The sequence below is a fragment of the Clupea harengus genome, chromosome 8, assembly GCF_900700415.2.
Source record: "Clupea harengus chromosome 8, Ch_v2.0.2, whole genome shotgun sequence".
Lineage (NCBI taxonomy): Eukaryota > Metazoa > Chordata > Actinopteri > Clupeiformes > Clupeidae > Clupea > Clupea harengus.
The window spans coordinates 23,027,742-23,043,542 of record NC_045159.1 but is presented as its reverse complement, the minus strand read 5'-3'; the positions used below and the strand labels follow the sequence as shown (position 1 = coordinate 23,043,542).

At 42.8% G+C, this 15,801-nt stretch overlaps 2 protein-coding genes, 5 non-coding genes and 1 pseudogene across 7 annotated transcripts in view; 6 read left to right on the top strand and 2 right to left on the bottom strand.

Annotated features, from left to right (window-relative positions):
- Positions 1-28: 28 nt before the first annotated feature.
- On the bottom strand, positions 29-3,752 carry LOC105904451 (ankyrin repeat domain-containing protein 42). Its single transcript, XM_031572366.2, has 11 exons — positions 3,663-3,752; positions 3,317-3,459; positions 2,913-3,020; positions 2,668-2,787; positions 2,113-2,248; positions 1,812-2,024; positions 1,603-1,728; positions 1,187-1,292; positions 686-807; positions 456-561; positions 29-378 (listed from the first exon to the last, which is right to left on the bottom strand). The coding sequence occupies exons 1-11, from the start codon at positions 3,691-3,693 to the stop codon at positions 222-224; spliced, it is 1,368 nt and encodes a 455-aa protein (XP_031428226.1). The 5' UTR covers positions 3,694-3,752; the 3' UTR covers positions 29-221.
- Positions 3,753-10,268: 6,516 nt separating this feature from the next.
- Positions 10,269-10,387, top strand: LOC122133124. Its single transcript, XR_006152557.1, has one exon. It is a non-coding gene; the product is annotated as a 5S ribosomal RNA (ribosomal RNA).
- Positions 10,388-10,602: 215 nt separating this feature from the next.
- On the top strand, positions 10,603-10,721 carry LOC122133122. The gene has a single exon (XR_006152555.1). It is a non-coding gene; the product is annotated as a 5S ribosomal RNA (ribosomal RNA).
- Positions 10,722-10,936: 215 nt separating this feature from the next.
- Positions 10,937-11,055, top strand: LOC122133123. Its single transcript, XR_006152556.1, has one exon. It is a non-coding gene; the product is annotated as a 5S ribosomal RNA (ribosomal RNA).
- A 227-nt stretch (positions 11,056-11,282) lies between these two features.
- LOC116221612 lies at positions 11,283-11,391 on the top strand (annotated as a pseudogene).
- A 222-nt stretch (positions 11,392-11,613) lies between these two features.
- On the top strand, positions 11,614-11,732 carry LOC116221648. The gene has a single exon (XR_004164244.1). It is a non-coding gene; the product is annotated as a 5S ribosomal RNA (ribosomal RNA).
- A 223-nt stretch (positions 11,733-11,955) lies between these two features.
- On the top strand, positions 11,956-12,074 carry LOC116221617. Its single transcript, XR_004164215.1, has one exon. It is a non-coding gene; the product is annotated as a 5S ribosomal RNA (ribosomal RNA).
- A 2,824-nt stretch (positions 12,075-14,898) lies between these two features.
- Positions 14,899-15,801, bottom strand: part of LOC116221564 — a 1,365-nt gene continuing 462 nt past the window's right edge. Inside the window, exons 2-4 of the mRNA XM_031572732.1 lie at positions 15,425-15,793; positions 15,234-15,309; positions 14,899-15,098 (exon numbers count right to left, since the gene is read on the bottom strand). Coding sequence (XP_031428592.1) covers positions 14,899-15,098; positions 15,234-15,309; positions 15,425-15,793 — 645 coding nt within the window. The remainder of the gene's footprint in view (positions 15,099-15,233; positions 15,310-15,424; positions 15,794-15,801) is intronic.

The window sequence follows — 15,801 nt, the reverse complement described above, 5'->3', positions numbered from 1 at the left end:
GCAATACAGCTGGACTTCAAGCAGTAACAGATCTGGGTGTTGTACGGGTCAACATCTTACATAGTCTTCCTCACTAATTCTTTGTTTAATTTTTTTTTTACCATCGTCATCTTTGTGATAGCACTCACACAGGGCTCCTGTGAGATATGCCTTTTATATTACTACTATATTTCACTAATACTGAACCAAATATCCAACAGCTTACTTACTAGCTTACTAGTTCACTTAAGGTTTCTGCAGGGGCAGTCTGCCACGTGAACCCTCTTCAGCGCCTGTCTGAGCTGCCTGAGCTCTGTGCAGCAGTCGTCCATCTGTGACTCGAGTTTCTCTCGGCGAACTCTCTCTGCCTCCAGCTGCTCCGCCAGATGCTTTGTAGTGCTGGAAAAGAAATGGGAATTATGGCTGAACAGAAAATAAACAGTCCCGTCAGCAAACCCTGTTAAAGATAATTATACCTTCGGACATCGACATCTTCATCTCCAGCCCCAATAACTCCTAGGTTCTTCTGATTAGAATCATGGACGGATGCAATATTTGGTGTGTTTTCTGCCTTATTTTGTTCTAGGATCCAATATAAAGTTATTATTACATTTATATATCATTGAACAATGTAGTACAGAAAAAAAAATTACTTTTTTATATGTACTAAACCTAGATTAAAAAAAAATATATATGGAAAAAATACCTTCAGTAGAGCTGAATGCTTTACTGTCCGTCACCTGTGAAGGTCCCATAGCCTTCAGTTCCTCTGTGTCAACGTCCACTTTCTCAGTCTTGAGCATCTTCACTGCTGCTAACTGAGCAAACCTTTAAAACAGGAGCGACTTTGAACTCAGACGTGTATGGAGATGCATACGCTGCGTGCCTGTTGCTTAGCTACAGGTAGAAAAAACACCAAGGTCACAGGTGCAAAGGCAGTACCCTGGGAGCACACGTTCTGATGGAAATGTATTACTGTACTGTACTGATGGAAATGTATACAATACAGGAGCCTACAGTAAGCACTGATAACATCTTGCTAGCTTGTGACTTGTAACTTTACTTTGCCTCAGTCAAATGCAATGTTTTTTTTTATAGTACAGTTGAATTACAGTTTGTTCTTACAGTTTTGATTTAAAATATTGAAAAAAGTTACCTTTGGGTAATTTTTTTAAGAAAGTTTTGGCACACATGATGAGAAGGCTACCTCTTTGCCACGTCCTGAGATGATTCTCCAGCGTTATTCTTGAGCTTGAAGTTCCCACCCATCTCCAGCAGCCACTCTAAGCAGTGAAGGTGACCTTGACCTGCCGCTGAGTGAGAATCAAAGTCTTTATTTAGTAAAAGAAGAAGTTATAGTCACAGGTATGGTCCATTAAATGGCATTAGATTTAGACTGATTTGTAATAATGGGAATAGAATATGTCTGAATTGATCATTTTAACTTCCAGCTGTATAACTAGTAAACTATTATTTCAATGTAACGCACCTATACACACACACACACACACACATATATATATATATATATATATATATGTATAATTTATATATACATAAATACATATAATATATATATACCCATGATTAGACTAGCTGCGCCAATTGCATTTAAAGACAAACCTTTGTGCATTGGAGAAGAGCCATCTTCATCTCTCTCATTGATGTTGGCTACTCCAGACTCCACAATTCTCCTCAGAGTGTCCAGATCTCCACGGTAAGCGGCAGTGTGGGCTGGATACTTTAAAGCTGCAAAAATCAATTAGTGTTTGTCATCATAGGGTGTAACTAAACAGGAAGCAACAAACAAATCTCAATGGACGACTCTTAACCTTTCATCTCCAACAAGTCACTCCTGCTCTGCGTTGCTGTCTCCAGTGCTTCGCCAATGAACTCCACCACAGGTAGCTTGTTGAAGCGTAGGGCGAGATCTCTGGCCGTCTCTCCGAGGTTGTTTCTCATATTTATCCCATGGTATAAACACGAGCACTTTGCAAGCAGATATTTGAAGCACATAAGGTGACCCTCCGCCGCAGACAGATGAGCTAGAGAACACAGTGGTTGGTTACTCAGAGCGGTGTGAAGTCAAATGTCTATCTTTCCTATTACTGCTCATCAGCCTACCCTCTGTACCTGGTGTGTTTCCATTGTAGTCCACTGAGTGTATTTTGGCTCCCCATCTGGTGAGAGTTTGCATGCAGTTCAGTCTCCCATGGAACGCAGCATGGTGTATAGACATCCATTCGCTGTTGTCCGTAGTGTTCACGTCCTGTGATACAAACTGAGCTGAGTTTGCTTTTAATTTCTCTTCTATTTCTTGTTATATGTCTCTGAATGTATCGTTTTAACTTCCATCTGATCTGTGCATCTAGTTTATTATGCCAACTTAAAGCACTGTGGACTTCCTTAGTGTAAGAAATGTGCTATGCTGAGCTATACCCTTGTCATGACTGGTACATTAGCATGGTGTATATCATGTGTAGTAATTCAACTGAATTTTATTTATATACCGCCAATAACAATTTAAATTGTCTCATAGTGCTTTACAGAGCTCTGAGCCTGAACCCCCTAGAGGAAGCACTAAAGTGATGGTGGCAAGGAAACACTCCCTTTTAGCAGGAAGAAACCTTTAATAGAACCCAGCTCATAAGGGGGACACTTAAGTATGTGTGTAAGAATCTGACAGACCACTCCTTGGCGTAGGGCGGTGTGCAGGGTCCCAGCGTGGCCATGGGCTGCTGCCAGATGTGCTGTGGTGCAGCCTCTGGAGTCTCTCACTGTGAGGTCAATCCTGTGCTCAATGAGTGCCTGCATCCACACATGCAGAGATGATGTTGACATTGGGACAGACACAGAGAGGATGGTGATATTGGGACAGAGATGATGGTGATATTGGGACAGAGATGACACCGGAGTCATCTGAGGTGTTTTACCTTCATGCACTGGTCTTGTCCTGTTATGGCTGCCACATGCCCAGCAGTCCATCCTTTACTGGTCTGGTAGGAGACATCTGCTCCATGCAGGAGAAGCCAGAGCAAGCACTTTGGTTGGGAAACATTATCTTTATATTAATGTGTATTTAAAAATACAAGTTTATCTGTTGTTAAGATAGTCATGGCTGCCATTCATAATGTTCAGCATGGTCTTTATGCACAAAAACTTCATCCACACATAATTCGTTTAAGAATGTCTCTAAACATGGCCTCTTAAACAGCGCACCATAACATCTTTCCTGGTTCATCTTAAAATTAGCACGATACTTGTAATCCTTTGATTATAAACTAAAGCTCTAACCAGTATCACAGAGGAAAGGGGCAAGATTGAGGAGGTGTTTTACCTCCAGATGACCAGCTTGGCAGGCCCAGAGCAGTGGGGTGAACCCATGGGTCGGATCGACCACATTCATGTCAGCTCTGGTCTTGGCCACCAACATCAGCCTCTTTGTGTCGCCTGTCCTGGCGGCCTCTATCACCAGAGACCCTTGTGAAAATGAAGTTCAACTTAAGCTTTCCGTGCTGCTAATTTCAATACTGATGGAGCTAGAGGTCAACCAACACCGAAAATAATCATAAGTAATTTCTGAGAGAACTTTAATGCAAAATAAAACCACCTCCAAGTTTCTGAAGTCAACCAGGAAAGCACAATTAAGCATTAAAAATGCAGAATATTATTCATGTCCTTACTTTTTCCATGTTGTTTTACAACAGAAGACATTTCCACTACTGATTCTCGAAATCACAGCTGCACATACAAAAGTGAGGAGCAGGATCCCAGCAAAGACTGTGTTGCTATGTTTGATTTGAAACCAAACAAACACCCACTGGAGGCACCCTGGCAAATCATTAAACTTGGACCAATGGCTCTCTCTAGTGGTTTTAGTGAGTTAAAGGCCCAACTGCAACTTAATTTGAAATTTGAGCAATTATAATTAAATGATTTAAGGTTGTGACAGTCTTGAGTTCCCCTCTGTCAGCAGGCTATTATAAAGCTTTTTGTTACAAAACAGTACAATCAGGCCTTCCACTTAGAAGCCAGGTAGAACTAACTGAACCTGTATCATCTCAGAGATTTCAGCGGGCCTTAAAGTCCTTCCAAACCTTTGTTTGCTATATGTATACTTAAATGAGAGATGGTCAGTTAGAGCTGTATCCTTGTACGTTGGTTTTCATTTCAACAAGCCTTGCATACGCTCTATGTACAGCACACAGTTGTTTTCATAAGGGTTATGTTGTCTTGGTTAATGTCAAATTGTCATAACAAAGACATTGACAGGTAATGTTGTCTTAATGTTGACAGGTCAGGTGGACATAACAAAGATATTTTCCGGTTATGTTGTCTTGGTAAAGGTCAAATTGTCTTACCAAAGACATCCCAAAAAATGTCAACGTAACATTATACATGACACAGATTACTGATTGACACAATGACAATAGTCATAAACATTCATAAAGACTCATTCATGTGGTTATGAAGGTGTCATGTCAGGCTTTATGCACACCACTTCAAAGAAAGTGTTACCATTGTTTTTAATTTTTCAATTTATATTTTATTAGTGTTCAGAATCTCACATACACATATTTCAATTTTTCAGATTCTATGTATATGGCAAACAGTATACTTATTTTCTTACTATTCAAGTATAGAAGTTACCATTGTTTCAAACACATGCAATTCAGAAGTGGGGTGAGAAGACATCATGAATGACCCAAGGAAGATTATATGAATGGAATTAAAGTTATTTATTTATTGTGCTTATATTTATTAAGCCAGAGGAACATGTGTTTTTTTCCCCATTTGGGTCTCGCATAAAAAGGGCATACGCTGAAGTGTGTTTAGTTTGCGAAGCAAAAAGCTAGCGAGTTATAGTGTTTGTATAGTGTATAATGTATAGTTTTCATACGTGAATTTGTTAGCATAGCATCAGACACTGAAAATGAATAGGAGTGGTGATCATGCATCTCTAGGTCAACATAAGATGAATGTATTGGAGATGCTGCTCTCTTCAGGCCTGGCCAGGTGACTGCAGACTCGTCTGCCCACGCTCAGAGTTGGAAGCACGACGAGTCAGAACCACTCTCCTCAGCAAGCTCCAGCCCTTTTCTGTGGGATTCATCAGCACAAACTAAATGCCTAGCAGTGCCAATCATTTAAGCGCAGAGAAGCCAAGAAAGCTGTTTTTTGCAGCTCTGGTTTAAGTTGTAGGACTTTTCTTACTTCTCATTCCACTCGAATATCCCCCACATGTTGGATTTGGAGTATTTATTGATTTATGAATTTGTGTTTGGTTTCTGTATGTCTTCTGCTTACCCTTCTCTGATGTGGGTGCAGGTGTTGACATCTTCATGGATTTGTGGCTCCCTGGATCCTCACAAATGGTGTCCCTGACTCCCACCTGGTTCCATGTCATTTCCTCAACTCTGACACAAAGTAGTGCACAATTAGTGGCACCAGCGTGTGAGCGTCATCAGAACATCATCTCCACACTGACTCTCTTGTACAGCCTAACCATTAGAGTTCAAATATTGTATACTTCCCTATTATGTCACATTCTAGCAAACTACTTCCACTACTACTGGACAAATTTACATTGTCATTCAAGAATACTGGCAGTAATTCGACTTCCTTTTACTGTCATTACCCAAATAAAACATATTTTTACCATGTATCCAAAAATGGTCTCACCTGAGGCACCATCGACACTCATCACCTGCGGAGCCACCAAGTTTTTTCTCCTCCCCACAACGCAGCCTCTTCCTGAGGCACAGGGGTAGAACCCTCTCTATGTCCAAGATAGTAATGGCACGCTGTGAAGCATACAAACACACACACAATCCAACCACCACATGTATGTGATGAGTTTCATACATCCAACAATTCTCATATTTCCTGGTAACTAAACTAAATACAATACAACAGAACTTTCCCCATCATGTTTACTCTCTTTCCCTGTTTGCCATACCTGTAGTTTCCAAATGTTGGTGCTCTCCTCTGAGACACCTGCCACAGTGCTGCTCATGGCTGGCTGGGCTGGCTGATTGAGACCAGGCTGGAACGCACATAACATCCACTTGCAAAATTTGAATTAAGTTAAATAACATGCTAAATAAAGAGAAGAATAAACTAATATTTTACCAATGTATTTTTACTGAAATCATGCACTTCTCTTTTTTGCTAATTGTGCCATACACTGCTTTAAGAAAGAATAGGTCATTCAGGCCGATGTGCTACAACTTTGTACGTATCATGGTGGAGTCTCAAATCATTTGGGTATTGATTTAATGGATGTTTTTACGATTACCAAACTGATCATCCTCTCCTGGTGCCAGTATTTAAATATGAGTCTGAAGGGACCGGCATAGGTCATAAGAATATGCCATAGTCAATAATTCAATGATATTATACCTAGTTATAATTGTTACTTTTATTTGGATTTAACTAGCATGTAAACAGTTCCTGGGTGAATATACTTGATTTTGACCAGGGGAGTGAGGTGCGACATTGGTCTCACCCACCCCCCCCCCCAGGTCGAGACAAAGAACCCTGCACCCATGGCCCATTTGAATAGATGGTAACACCCCTTAGATATCAGTGTATTTAACAGACTGTTCCTCAAGGAATAAGTCAGATATGCTGAGGTGAAGTTCTGTGAGGGAGGATGGAGCTTCAGTCTCTGTCTCACAGTGGTCAGCCGCCATTCTTCAAGATTAAAACCTGAATCCTGACTGATCAAACCTAAGACTGAATCTTCAATATATGGTATAAATTATATCCCATCAAGTCAAACACAATTACATTGGGAAAACCTGGTGTTACTGCACAATGCATTTAACAGTACTGGCCACCATACTGGCAAATATACCTTGAAGTCAGGGGTGGCAGTGGTACAGGAGGTAAAGAAGTCGTTTAGTAATCAGAAGGTTGCTAGTTCGATTCCCTGTCGAAGTGTCCTTGAGCAAGGCACTGAACCCCTAATTGCTCCTGATGTGCAGTGTGCCATCAGTGTAAATGTAAAATGTGTATACATTGTAAGTCGCACATATGTAAGTCGCTTTGGATAAAAGCGTCTGCTAAATGTAAATGTAAGTCAACAGGGTCCCCTTGGAATCCCTTCCAATACAATTGACATGATAGCTACGTTGACAGTTCAGGCCTACACTGTTAACTATACATGCACGAGAATTCCTGACTGTTTAGCCTACTTGCATGTGGTATGCATGTTTTCCCGGCAAGTATCTTTTCATCAATACGTTTTATACCAAAGAAAACGCTCAGTTTTAGTGCGTACGCAAGGTTGATACATGTGACCCTGGGTGTAGAAAAGAGTACTTTAGAAACATTTATTGCTTCAATTGCAATTTTGCAAGTACAGCAGGATGAATCAAAATGGCAGGGTTTTTGGTATGGAACGGGTTTGCCATTTTAGCATATTTTTTCTTTGTGCCTCAAGTAGAATATTGAGATACAGCGAGAATGCCCTGCCACACCTGTGTACTGTGTCAGATTACGTGTCACATTATCTGTCAAAGGCAAATATGTGAGCTATTGCAAACCAACATTATCTTATTTAAGTTCACCATGTTAGCCTGGTGTATGTTTGAATATATTTCATTTTGGTGGAAAAAATATACTGTGTCAGGAAAAATAAAGGAATTGTCTCTCGTGAAAAATAATCAAAGGACAGCATTTCAATATCAGCTATTCTCTTGCGAGCTAAACAAAGTTCTAAAAAACAACCACAAAACTAAATACAAACTCTATCTAAAAACAGTAAGTAGTATAGTCTTCGACATGAATGATGCAAGTGTACTTCTTTTGAAATAAGTAATGCTGTATGACACATGGCCATGTATACTCTTTTTATCTTCCCATATAAAATGAAGGTCAAGCTTTACAGTGTCTCTTTGTCATCAGTTGCTTAAGAGTGGAAATGGAAGGTGACCACAATGTGTGTGTAGCCCTATGGGAAATTTGGTTGTATCCTTTGGTTTAAATGAGTGTATTTTTATTGTTGTTTATTTTCATTTAATAAGGTGCAATTCATTTAGTTAAAAGGGTGTAACTAATGTTTTCATGTTAAAAATTGTATTTGTTAAAATGTTTTTTAAGCCAATCAGGAGTCATGGTGAGAGGTCAGGGAGGGGAGAAAAAGGAGAGTGGGGAGAGTGAACAAGAAAGTTGGGAACAGAGCTTGGTTAACATATAATAGTTAATTCAATAGAGGAACGGCTAGTGACTCATTATTAACATACTGACGGGATATTATATAGAGTTAATTCAATAGAGGAACGCTAGTGACTCACTATTAACATATATATGTATATATATATATATATATATATATCTCTCTCTCTTCAAGTGTTGTGCTGCGTTTTGTTTGACAGAACTCGGACAGAGTTCTGGAAGAGTAAAGGAAGAGACAGCAACAGCTAGCTCAGCTAAAGAGTAGCTTTAAGTTTGGAAGACCTGTTGGAGAGACTGGCCAACCCGGGCATTCATTAACACACCGGTTCCCTTATCATCAGTGCCCGACTAGGCTGTGGACTGGCGTGACGACTTCTTCACTCCTGCCTCGCCAACACCATGAGGAGGACAATGAGTGAGTAATTCTTTTGTTTGGCGCTTTGGCGCGAAGTAGCCATTTTGTTTAAGGCTCCACCGCTCTCCAGCTTCAAAACAGGCTTGCACCGCTCATCGGACAACTGGTTGGGTACCCACCATTACTGTATATATTAGTTATTTACATGCTGGCTTAGATATTATAGGTTTAACAGTGTTATTGTGTGTGTGTAATCTGTGTATGCTAATCGGATGCTATGATTGTGTTGTGCTAATATCATGCTAAGATGTGTTATACTGGTGTGTGGGCTAATAGCATGCAAAGATTTGCTATGCTTGGTTTATGTGTGTGCTAAATGTTAAATGCTAGATCTAAGGTAAGTGACTGGACGCAGTCAAACGAAAATTAGTTGTTTGTGTGTTATATTCTGTGTTTTCATATTACAAGTAAATGGTTAAATGTATTCCCTTGTGTACTTGGTCATTAACTAACTGGTTTGTAAATTGATAGTAGTAGCTTACTAGGTTTAGTTTTAAAGTGATGCATACTTAAGTTAACCTAGTAGGAGTGTCAGAGATACATAGGTAATTGCTATATTTGGTATTGGGCTATGTAATTGTATTTATAACGTGCTTAAATAATAGTGTTGGCAGGGTGCTTTAAACTTCAACCTAGTATTAATTATATATATATATATATTAAAGAAACAGTTTAAGAATTCGGGCAGCGCACTCCACTACAATAGTTAGGACAGCTAGGGGGCGCTACATGTGGATTGCAAATCAAACATCCAACTGAAAATGGTAAAGGGCAGGCCCAAGGTTGGCTCCAGCACATTTAGTTGAATTAGGCACTTTAAAAAAGACAGAGGTGAAACCCCTATACAGTTTTAAGTCTATGCTTACAATATACAAGTCTGAGTACCATTAAATATCAAATGTACTCTATCTAATCCCATACACATGTACAGTCTGTGATCTAATCCCATACACATGTACAGTCTGTGATCTAATCCCATACAAATTTTGCTCCTCTATATGTCCATTCAGTCTTTGCACTCAAAAATGATCAAGTGTTTGTCGTGTAACGTCTATATGGGTTATATGAAAATGACGTGAAAGTGATATGCTGTGCGTTGCGTTGTTTGTCATTAACGATGATTGGGGGCTGGTGCAATGATCGCACGGTGATGGACATTGATCATGGACACCTGTGGGTAAAGGGGAAGCGTGCAAGCATTGGTCATGTCATTGATTGTCTCCACCGGGCGAGCTCTACTTGAGGTGGGGATGCTTTAATGAGGAGGAGGATGATCCAGTCCCGCATTGGGTTTATTGGACGTCCTCTGCGTGGTGACTGCCAGAGTGTGTGGGATTATTTATTTTATTAATCTGGTCGGCTCGGAGAGCGAAAACTATGACGAAAAATATGCGTTAACGACCTTTTTCCCATGACTAAAACGAGACTAAGACATGACAAAAACGGATCTTTGAAAATAAAAACTATGACTAAATCTATTTTAACTTTCGGAGACGAGACGAAAATGTTGGTGGTTGACTAACTCACAATATATATATATTTTTTCTAAACTTTTATTCTAAACTAACATGCACCATTGGTTGAATGTTGCCCAGTCCTGTCCCTCCTCCACTACCTGAGATTTGTCTGTCTGTCTGCATGCACGTCCCGAGCCACGTGAGCTTTATGAGGCCAACTTTGTCAGGCAGTAATTGCTTACGGCCATACCACACTGAGCACGCCCGATCTCGTCTGATCTCGGAAGCTAAGCAGTGTCGGGCCTGGTTAGTACTTGGATGGGAGACCGCCTGGGAATACCAGGTGCTGTAAGCTTTTCTGTCTCTGCCTCCCAGCGCGCCCCTGCTGGCCGCAGCAGTCAGCACAATTCAGCCAGTTAAACTTGGAACACTCTTTTGTGTTTATTTTTTTCTTTCTTTCTTTCTGCCTATCTGTTAGTCTGTCTGTGTGTCTGTGTGTCTGCCTGCCTGTCTGTCTGCACGTCCCGAGCCACGTGAGCTTTATGAGGCCGACTTTGTCAGGCAGTAATTGCTTACGGCCATACCACACTGAGCACGCCCGATCTTGTCCGATCTCGGAAGCTAAGCAGTGTCGGGCCTGGTTAGTACTTGGATGGGAGACCGCCTGGGAATACCAGGTGCTGTAAGCTTTTCTGTCTCTGCCTCCCAGCGCGCCCCTGCTGGCCGCAGCAGTCAGCACAATTCAGCCAGTTAAACTTGGAACACTCTTTTGTGTTTATTTTTTTCTTTCTTTCTTTCTGCCTATCTGTTAGTCTGTCTGTGTGTCTGTGTGTCTGCCTGCCTGTCTGTCTGCACGTCCCGAGCCACGTGAGCTTTATGAGGCCGACTTTGTCAGGCAGTAATTGCTTACGGCCATACCACACTGAGCACGCCCGATCTCGTCCGATCTCGGAAGCTAAGCAGTGTCGGGCCTGGTTAGTACTTGGATGGGAGACCGCCTGGGAATACCAGGTGCTGTAAGCTTTTCTGTCTCTGCCTCCCAGCGCGCCCCTGCTGGCCGCAGCAGTCAGCACAATTCAGCCAGTTAAACTTGGAACACTCTTTTGTGTTTTTTTTTTTCTTTCTTTCTTTCTGCCTGTCTGTTAGTCTGTCTGTCTGTCTGTCTGTGTGTCTGTGTGTCTGCCTGCCTGTCTGTCTGCACGTCCCGAGCCACGTGAGCTTTATGAGGCCGACTTTGTCAGGCAGTAATTGCTTACGGCCATACCACGCTGAGCACGCCCGATCTCGGAAGCTAAGCAGTGTCGGGCCTGGTTAGTACTTGGATGGGAGACCGCCTGGGAATACCAGGTGCTGTAAGCTTTTCTGTCTCTGCCTCCCAGCGCGCCCCTGCTGGCCGCAGCAGTCAGCACAATTCAGCCAGTTAAACTTGGAACACTCTTTTGTGTTTTTTTTTTCTCTTTCTTTCTTTCTGCCTGTCTGTTAGTCTGTCTGTCTGTCTGTCTGTCTGTCTCTGCCTGCCTGCGTGTCTGCACGTCCCGAGCCACGTGAGCTTTGTGAGGCCGACTTTGTCAGGCAGTAATTGCTTACGGCCATACCACACTGAGCACGCCCGATCTCGTCCGATCTCGGAAGCTAAGCATTGTCGGGCCTGGTTAGTACTTGGATGGGAGACCGCCTGGGAATACCAGGTGCTGTAAGCTTTTCTGTCTCTGCCTCCCAGTGCGCCCCTGCTGGCCGCAGCAGTCAGCACAATTCAGCCAGTTAAACTTGGAACACTCTTTTGTGTTTTTTCTTTTCTTTCTTTCTTTCTGCCTATCTGTTAGTCTGTCTGTGTGTCTGTGTGTCTGTGTGTCTGCCTGCCTGTCTGTCTGCACGTCCCGAGCCACGTGAGCTTCATGAGGCCGACTTTGTCAAGCAGTAATTGCTTACGGCCATACCACACTGAGCACGCCCGATCTCGTCCGATCTCGGAAGCTAAGCAGTGTCGGGCCTGGTTAGTACTTGGATGGGAGACCGCCTGGGAATACCAGGTGCTGTAAGCTTTTCTGTCTCTGCCTCCCAGCGCGCCCCTGCTGGCCGCAGCAGTCAGCACAATTCAGCCAGTTAAACTTGGAACACTCTTTTGTGTTTATTTTTTTCTTTCTTTCTTTCTGCCTATCTGTTAGTCTGTCTGTGTGTCTGTGTGTCTGCCTGCCTGTCTGTCTGCACGTCCCGAGCCACGTGAGCTTTATGAGGCCGACTTTGTCAGGCAGTAATTGCTTACGGCCATACCACACTGAGCACGCCCGATCTTGTCCGATCTCGGAAGCTAAGCAGTGTCGGGCCTGGTTAGTACTTGGATGGGAGACCGCCTGGGAATGGCTCATGACCCCCCCAAGTACATATTGCTCAACACTGGGATCGATCGAAAATGATCAAAACGGATGGTTCCATCTGGTGGTCAGTGTTATTTACAGAAATTGTCATGTACAAGGCCTGGTTTATTGAAATATACTAGTCTGCTGAATGTTTTGTTTATTATTTTCATAGTTACATTTTTGGGCTGAATTAAGAAAAGGTGTCATGTATCAGTACACTCTCACTTTGTCTGGAAGATGTGGTGGCCAATACTAAGTCTTAAACTATTTTCACAATCAGAAAGTCAAGACAAAGGACGTGTTGTTCCAACGGATTTACTGTAGTACATTAAGCCACAGCAAAGAGATGTATTCCGGAAATAGATCTGCCACATTACATTCGCGCCAACATCTTTAAACCTGTAATTAGCACCTCCCATCTATGTTTTGCTTGGTTGACCAATCCAGCCAATTAAACCTGACCTCTCCATTCTGACCCCACCCAAATCAAAGACTTCCATGGTATATAATACCACACCCATTTTTACCTTAGGTCACTCCAAGCTACGCCCTCTTATTTTAAATCTCTACCTCATCTGAAATGTAACCCAAAGCTAATCTTTACACTCATTCAACAGGTATCTGGTAAAACTATCCCTTATTCATATGAAAATATCCCACAAAGACATCAAAGCCTTTCACAGAACTCGTGACCACCCAGGGGGTACAGCCAGCGCACAGTGGGGTGTATTCACACCTGTGGTAGCGGCGGAGAAGAAACAAGGACTTCTAATTGCTTTGATGTGTTTTTTTACACTATCCCACCCCTTCTGACTCCAAAATACTTGAAATACTTTTACAACTTTTATTTTTCACCCAGAATGTGTTTCATTTAAAAGGCAATGCATGAAAACACAAGTAAACAAGATCTGTTTGGTTTAAAGCTCACTCACCACGACAAGGTACAGATCTACGAGCGAGAACACGAGACAAACATTTACTACCATTTGTGAACATTTAGTTAAACATGGCGCTGACAGACAAACAAACATCACAAGGACACGCGCACATAAATAACATATAATAATCAAAAACACTTAATTAAAAACACAAACTTGTACTTGTGATAAAAATTAACAATTGGTTTGTACAGGCCAAAGCCCAATAAAGAACAGGATTATCCAAAGACTCAGGTCACTAATCAACAAATAAAGGCTCAAGCCTGTTCGATTTTTTGTGTGTGTTTTCTTTGGCAAACTTTTGTTAAACATGAAGCAGACAAAGACATACAAACATTACAAAGACATGAAGCTGACAAAGACAAACACATACATGACAAAAACACATATTATCAGACATGAACAACCACTAAAGGGTATGTAAACTGATTGTGTTAGATCGGAACTGATTAAGGTTAAAATGATTGAGGTTAGATTGGCCTTGATATTAAACATAGGCCAGAACATGTTTTTTATAAAAAAAGATACTACAAAATGCATTTTAACAGCAACATAAATAATAATAAAAAACAAACACAAGAACATTCTTAAGTAAAACTGTAAAGTGCATTTTTTTGAACTTCTGAACTATATAAATAAATAGATAGTTTTGTTTGTGTTTTAAAGTGCTTCAGCAAGTACAAACACACAAACAAACAAACACAAACAAGCCTCTTTCTCTCTCCTACAGATGGCACAGGAGAAGTGGCATCACAGAGATAAGTTATTTACAGTTATTTACACACTCTTTTCCAACTCCACATCCACCACACTTTTAAAGTGTTCAAAGCTGTCGTACACCACATTGTCAAACCAGAGGTGGTGGATTTCCTAGTGGATGGACAGTAGGAAAAATATCTTCTGGGTGCTTCCAGCCACTTTGTCCTTGGAAGGTGTGTACCTCTTCCGCTGTCCACCACAATTAGGCACATGGCAAGCCCCACATGGCCGCGAGGACTTGTTCGGCATGAATGTCGACACTCCTGTCCACAGCACGCTTGCCACAGACTATGGCAGGGAACATGCTTCTGACGGCCGGGGCAAGGTTCATCAGAATTTTCGGACTGTACGCCAGCCAGGTGTACTGCAGCTGGGCACGGTGGGCGCCGTCCTCCTCGTCGTCCGCCTGCGTCTGGCTCGGCTCCTCCCTCAGCTTGAGACAGTGTTTGCACATCAACCTCTCGGTCAGCAGGGTGTAAAGGAAGTTCAAGTACACTTGCCTGGCGTAGCTGGCGTACCCTCTCTTCTCCAGGTAGTACTCTGGCGGTGCGGGGCAGTTGGTGTTGGGGCAGCGGATCAATGCCTTCATCACGCCGACCGGGCGCCAGAAGAAGGCAGGGGTGGTGAAGAAGGAGAGCATGTGTTGGGCACAGCTCCCTTGACGGCCATAGGAGGTGGGGGCGGGTGGAACTCCATCTTCTCCTTAAAGAGCTTCCTCTCGGCCATCTCTCCCCTAACATTCTTATACTTAGACGCCCTCTCGAACAGCCCGTAGGTCTCATTGGTCTTCAGCCACTTGATGTTCGCAGGGGCTATACCAAGGGCTTGGGCGGAAATCCGGACGGCTGCTCCCAGAACTTCTGCCAGCCCTCCAGCACGACGCCATTGGGTTCCGAGGTCTCTCGGAGGGACAAGGGTCCGGGCCTGTCGTCCTGGCACACAGAGCTGGCGAGGTCTCCCCAGGTGGTCAGCTGCGTGCTGACCGATGCCTCGGACCTGTCCAGGACACTCTCTGAAGAGGAGAACACCACAAAGATGTATCAACTGCATTGCTCGATACATACTGATGAATTTCACGTGGCACAAACACCAGTTCTAGCAGCTCCACAGCATACTACAAAGTCATTTCAGCATAATACTACTATACCTGCAGCAGTCAACAACTCGGCATCGCTGGCGTAGTTGGGGTCCTGCTGAGAGAGGTCGGGCTTCGATTGCACTTTCTGCAGAAAATAAAACACAACCATAGAATAATCTCATAAAATAATACTTTTAATAATACTGGTTACTGCTTAACATCAATTATTCAGGTCTAAAAGGTAACTGAGTTTATCTTACCTTCAACCTCCTCTCAAGGTGCCATGTGACAGGAGGGAACTCTTTGGCGTACTCGAGCAGTCGCTCCTTCTGCCACTTCAGCAGCTCGTTCTGCTCTCCCTGCTGGCAGTACTGGAACAGCAACCACACCAGCCAGCCGACATCGTTTTCTAGAAGCCACCTGAACGTTTGACCGGCGTACTTCCCGAACACAATGACCAGCTGACCTTTCCACAGCTCACCCCCGGATCTCTTGGCCATCGCCTCTGCTGTCTTGGGATCCAGCCATGTAGGGTCAACAACGGTGCTGGGGGCCTCTGACACAGACTTGGCTGCCTCTGTACACTTCAGCCTGGCCTCTCCTTGCCGGTACAAAACAATGTTGGGGTACTGGTGTT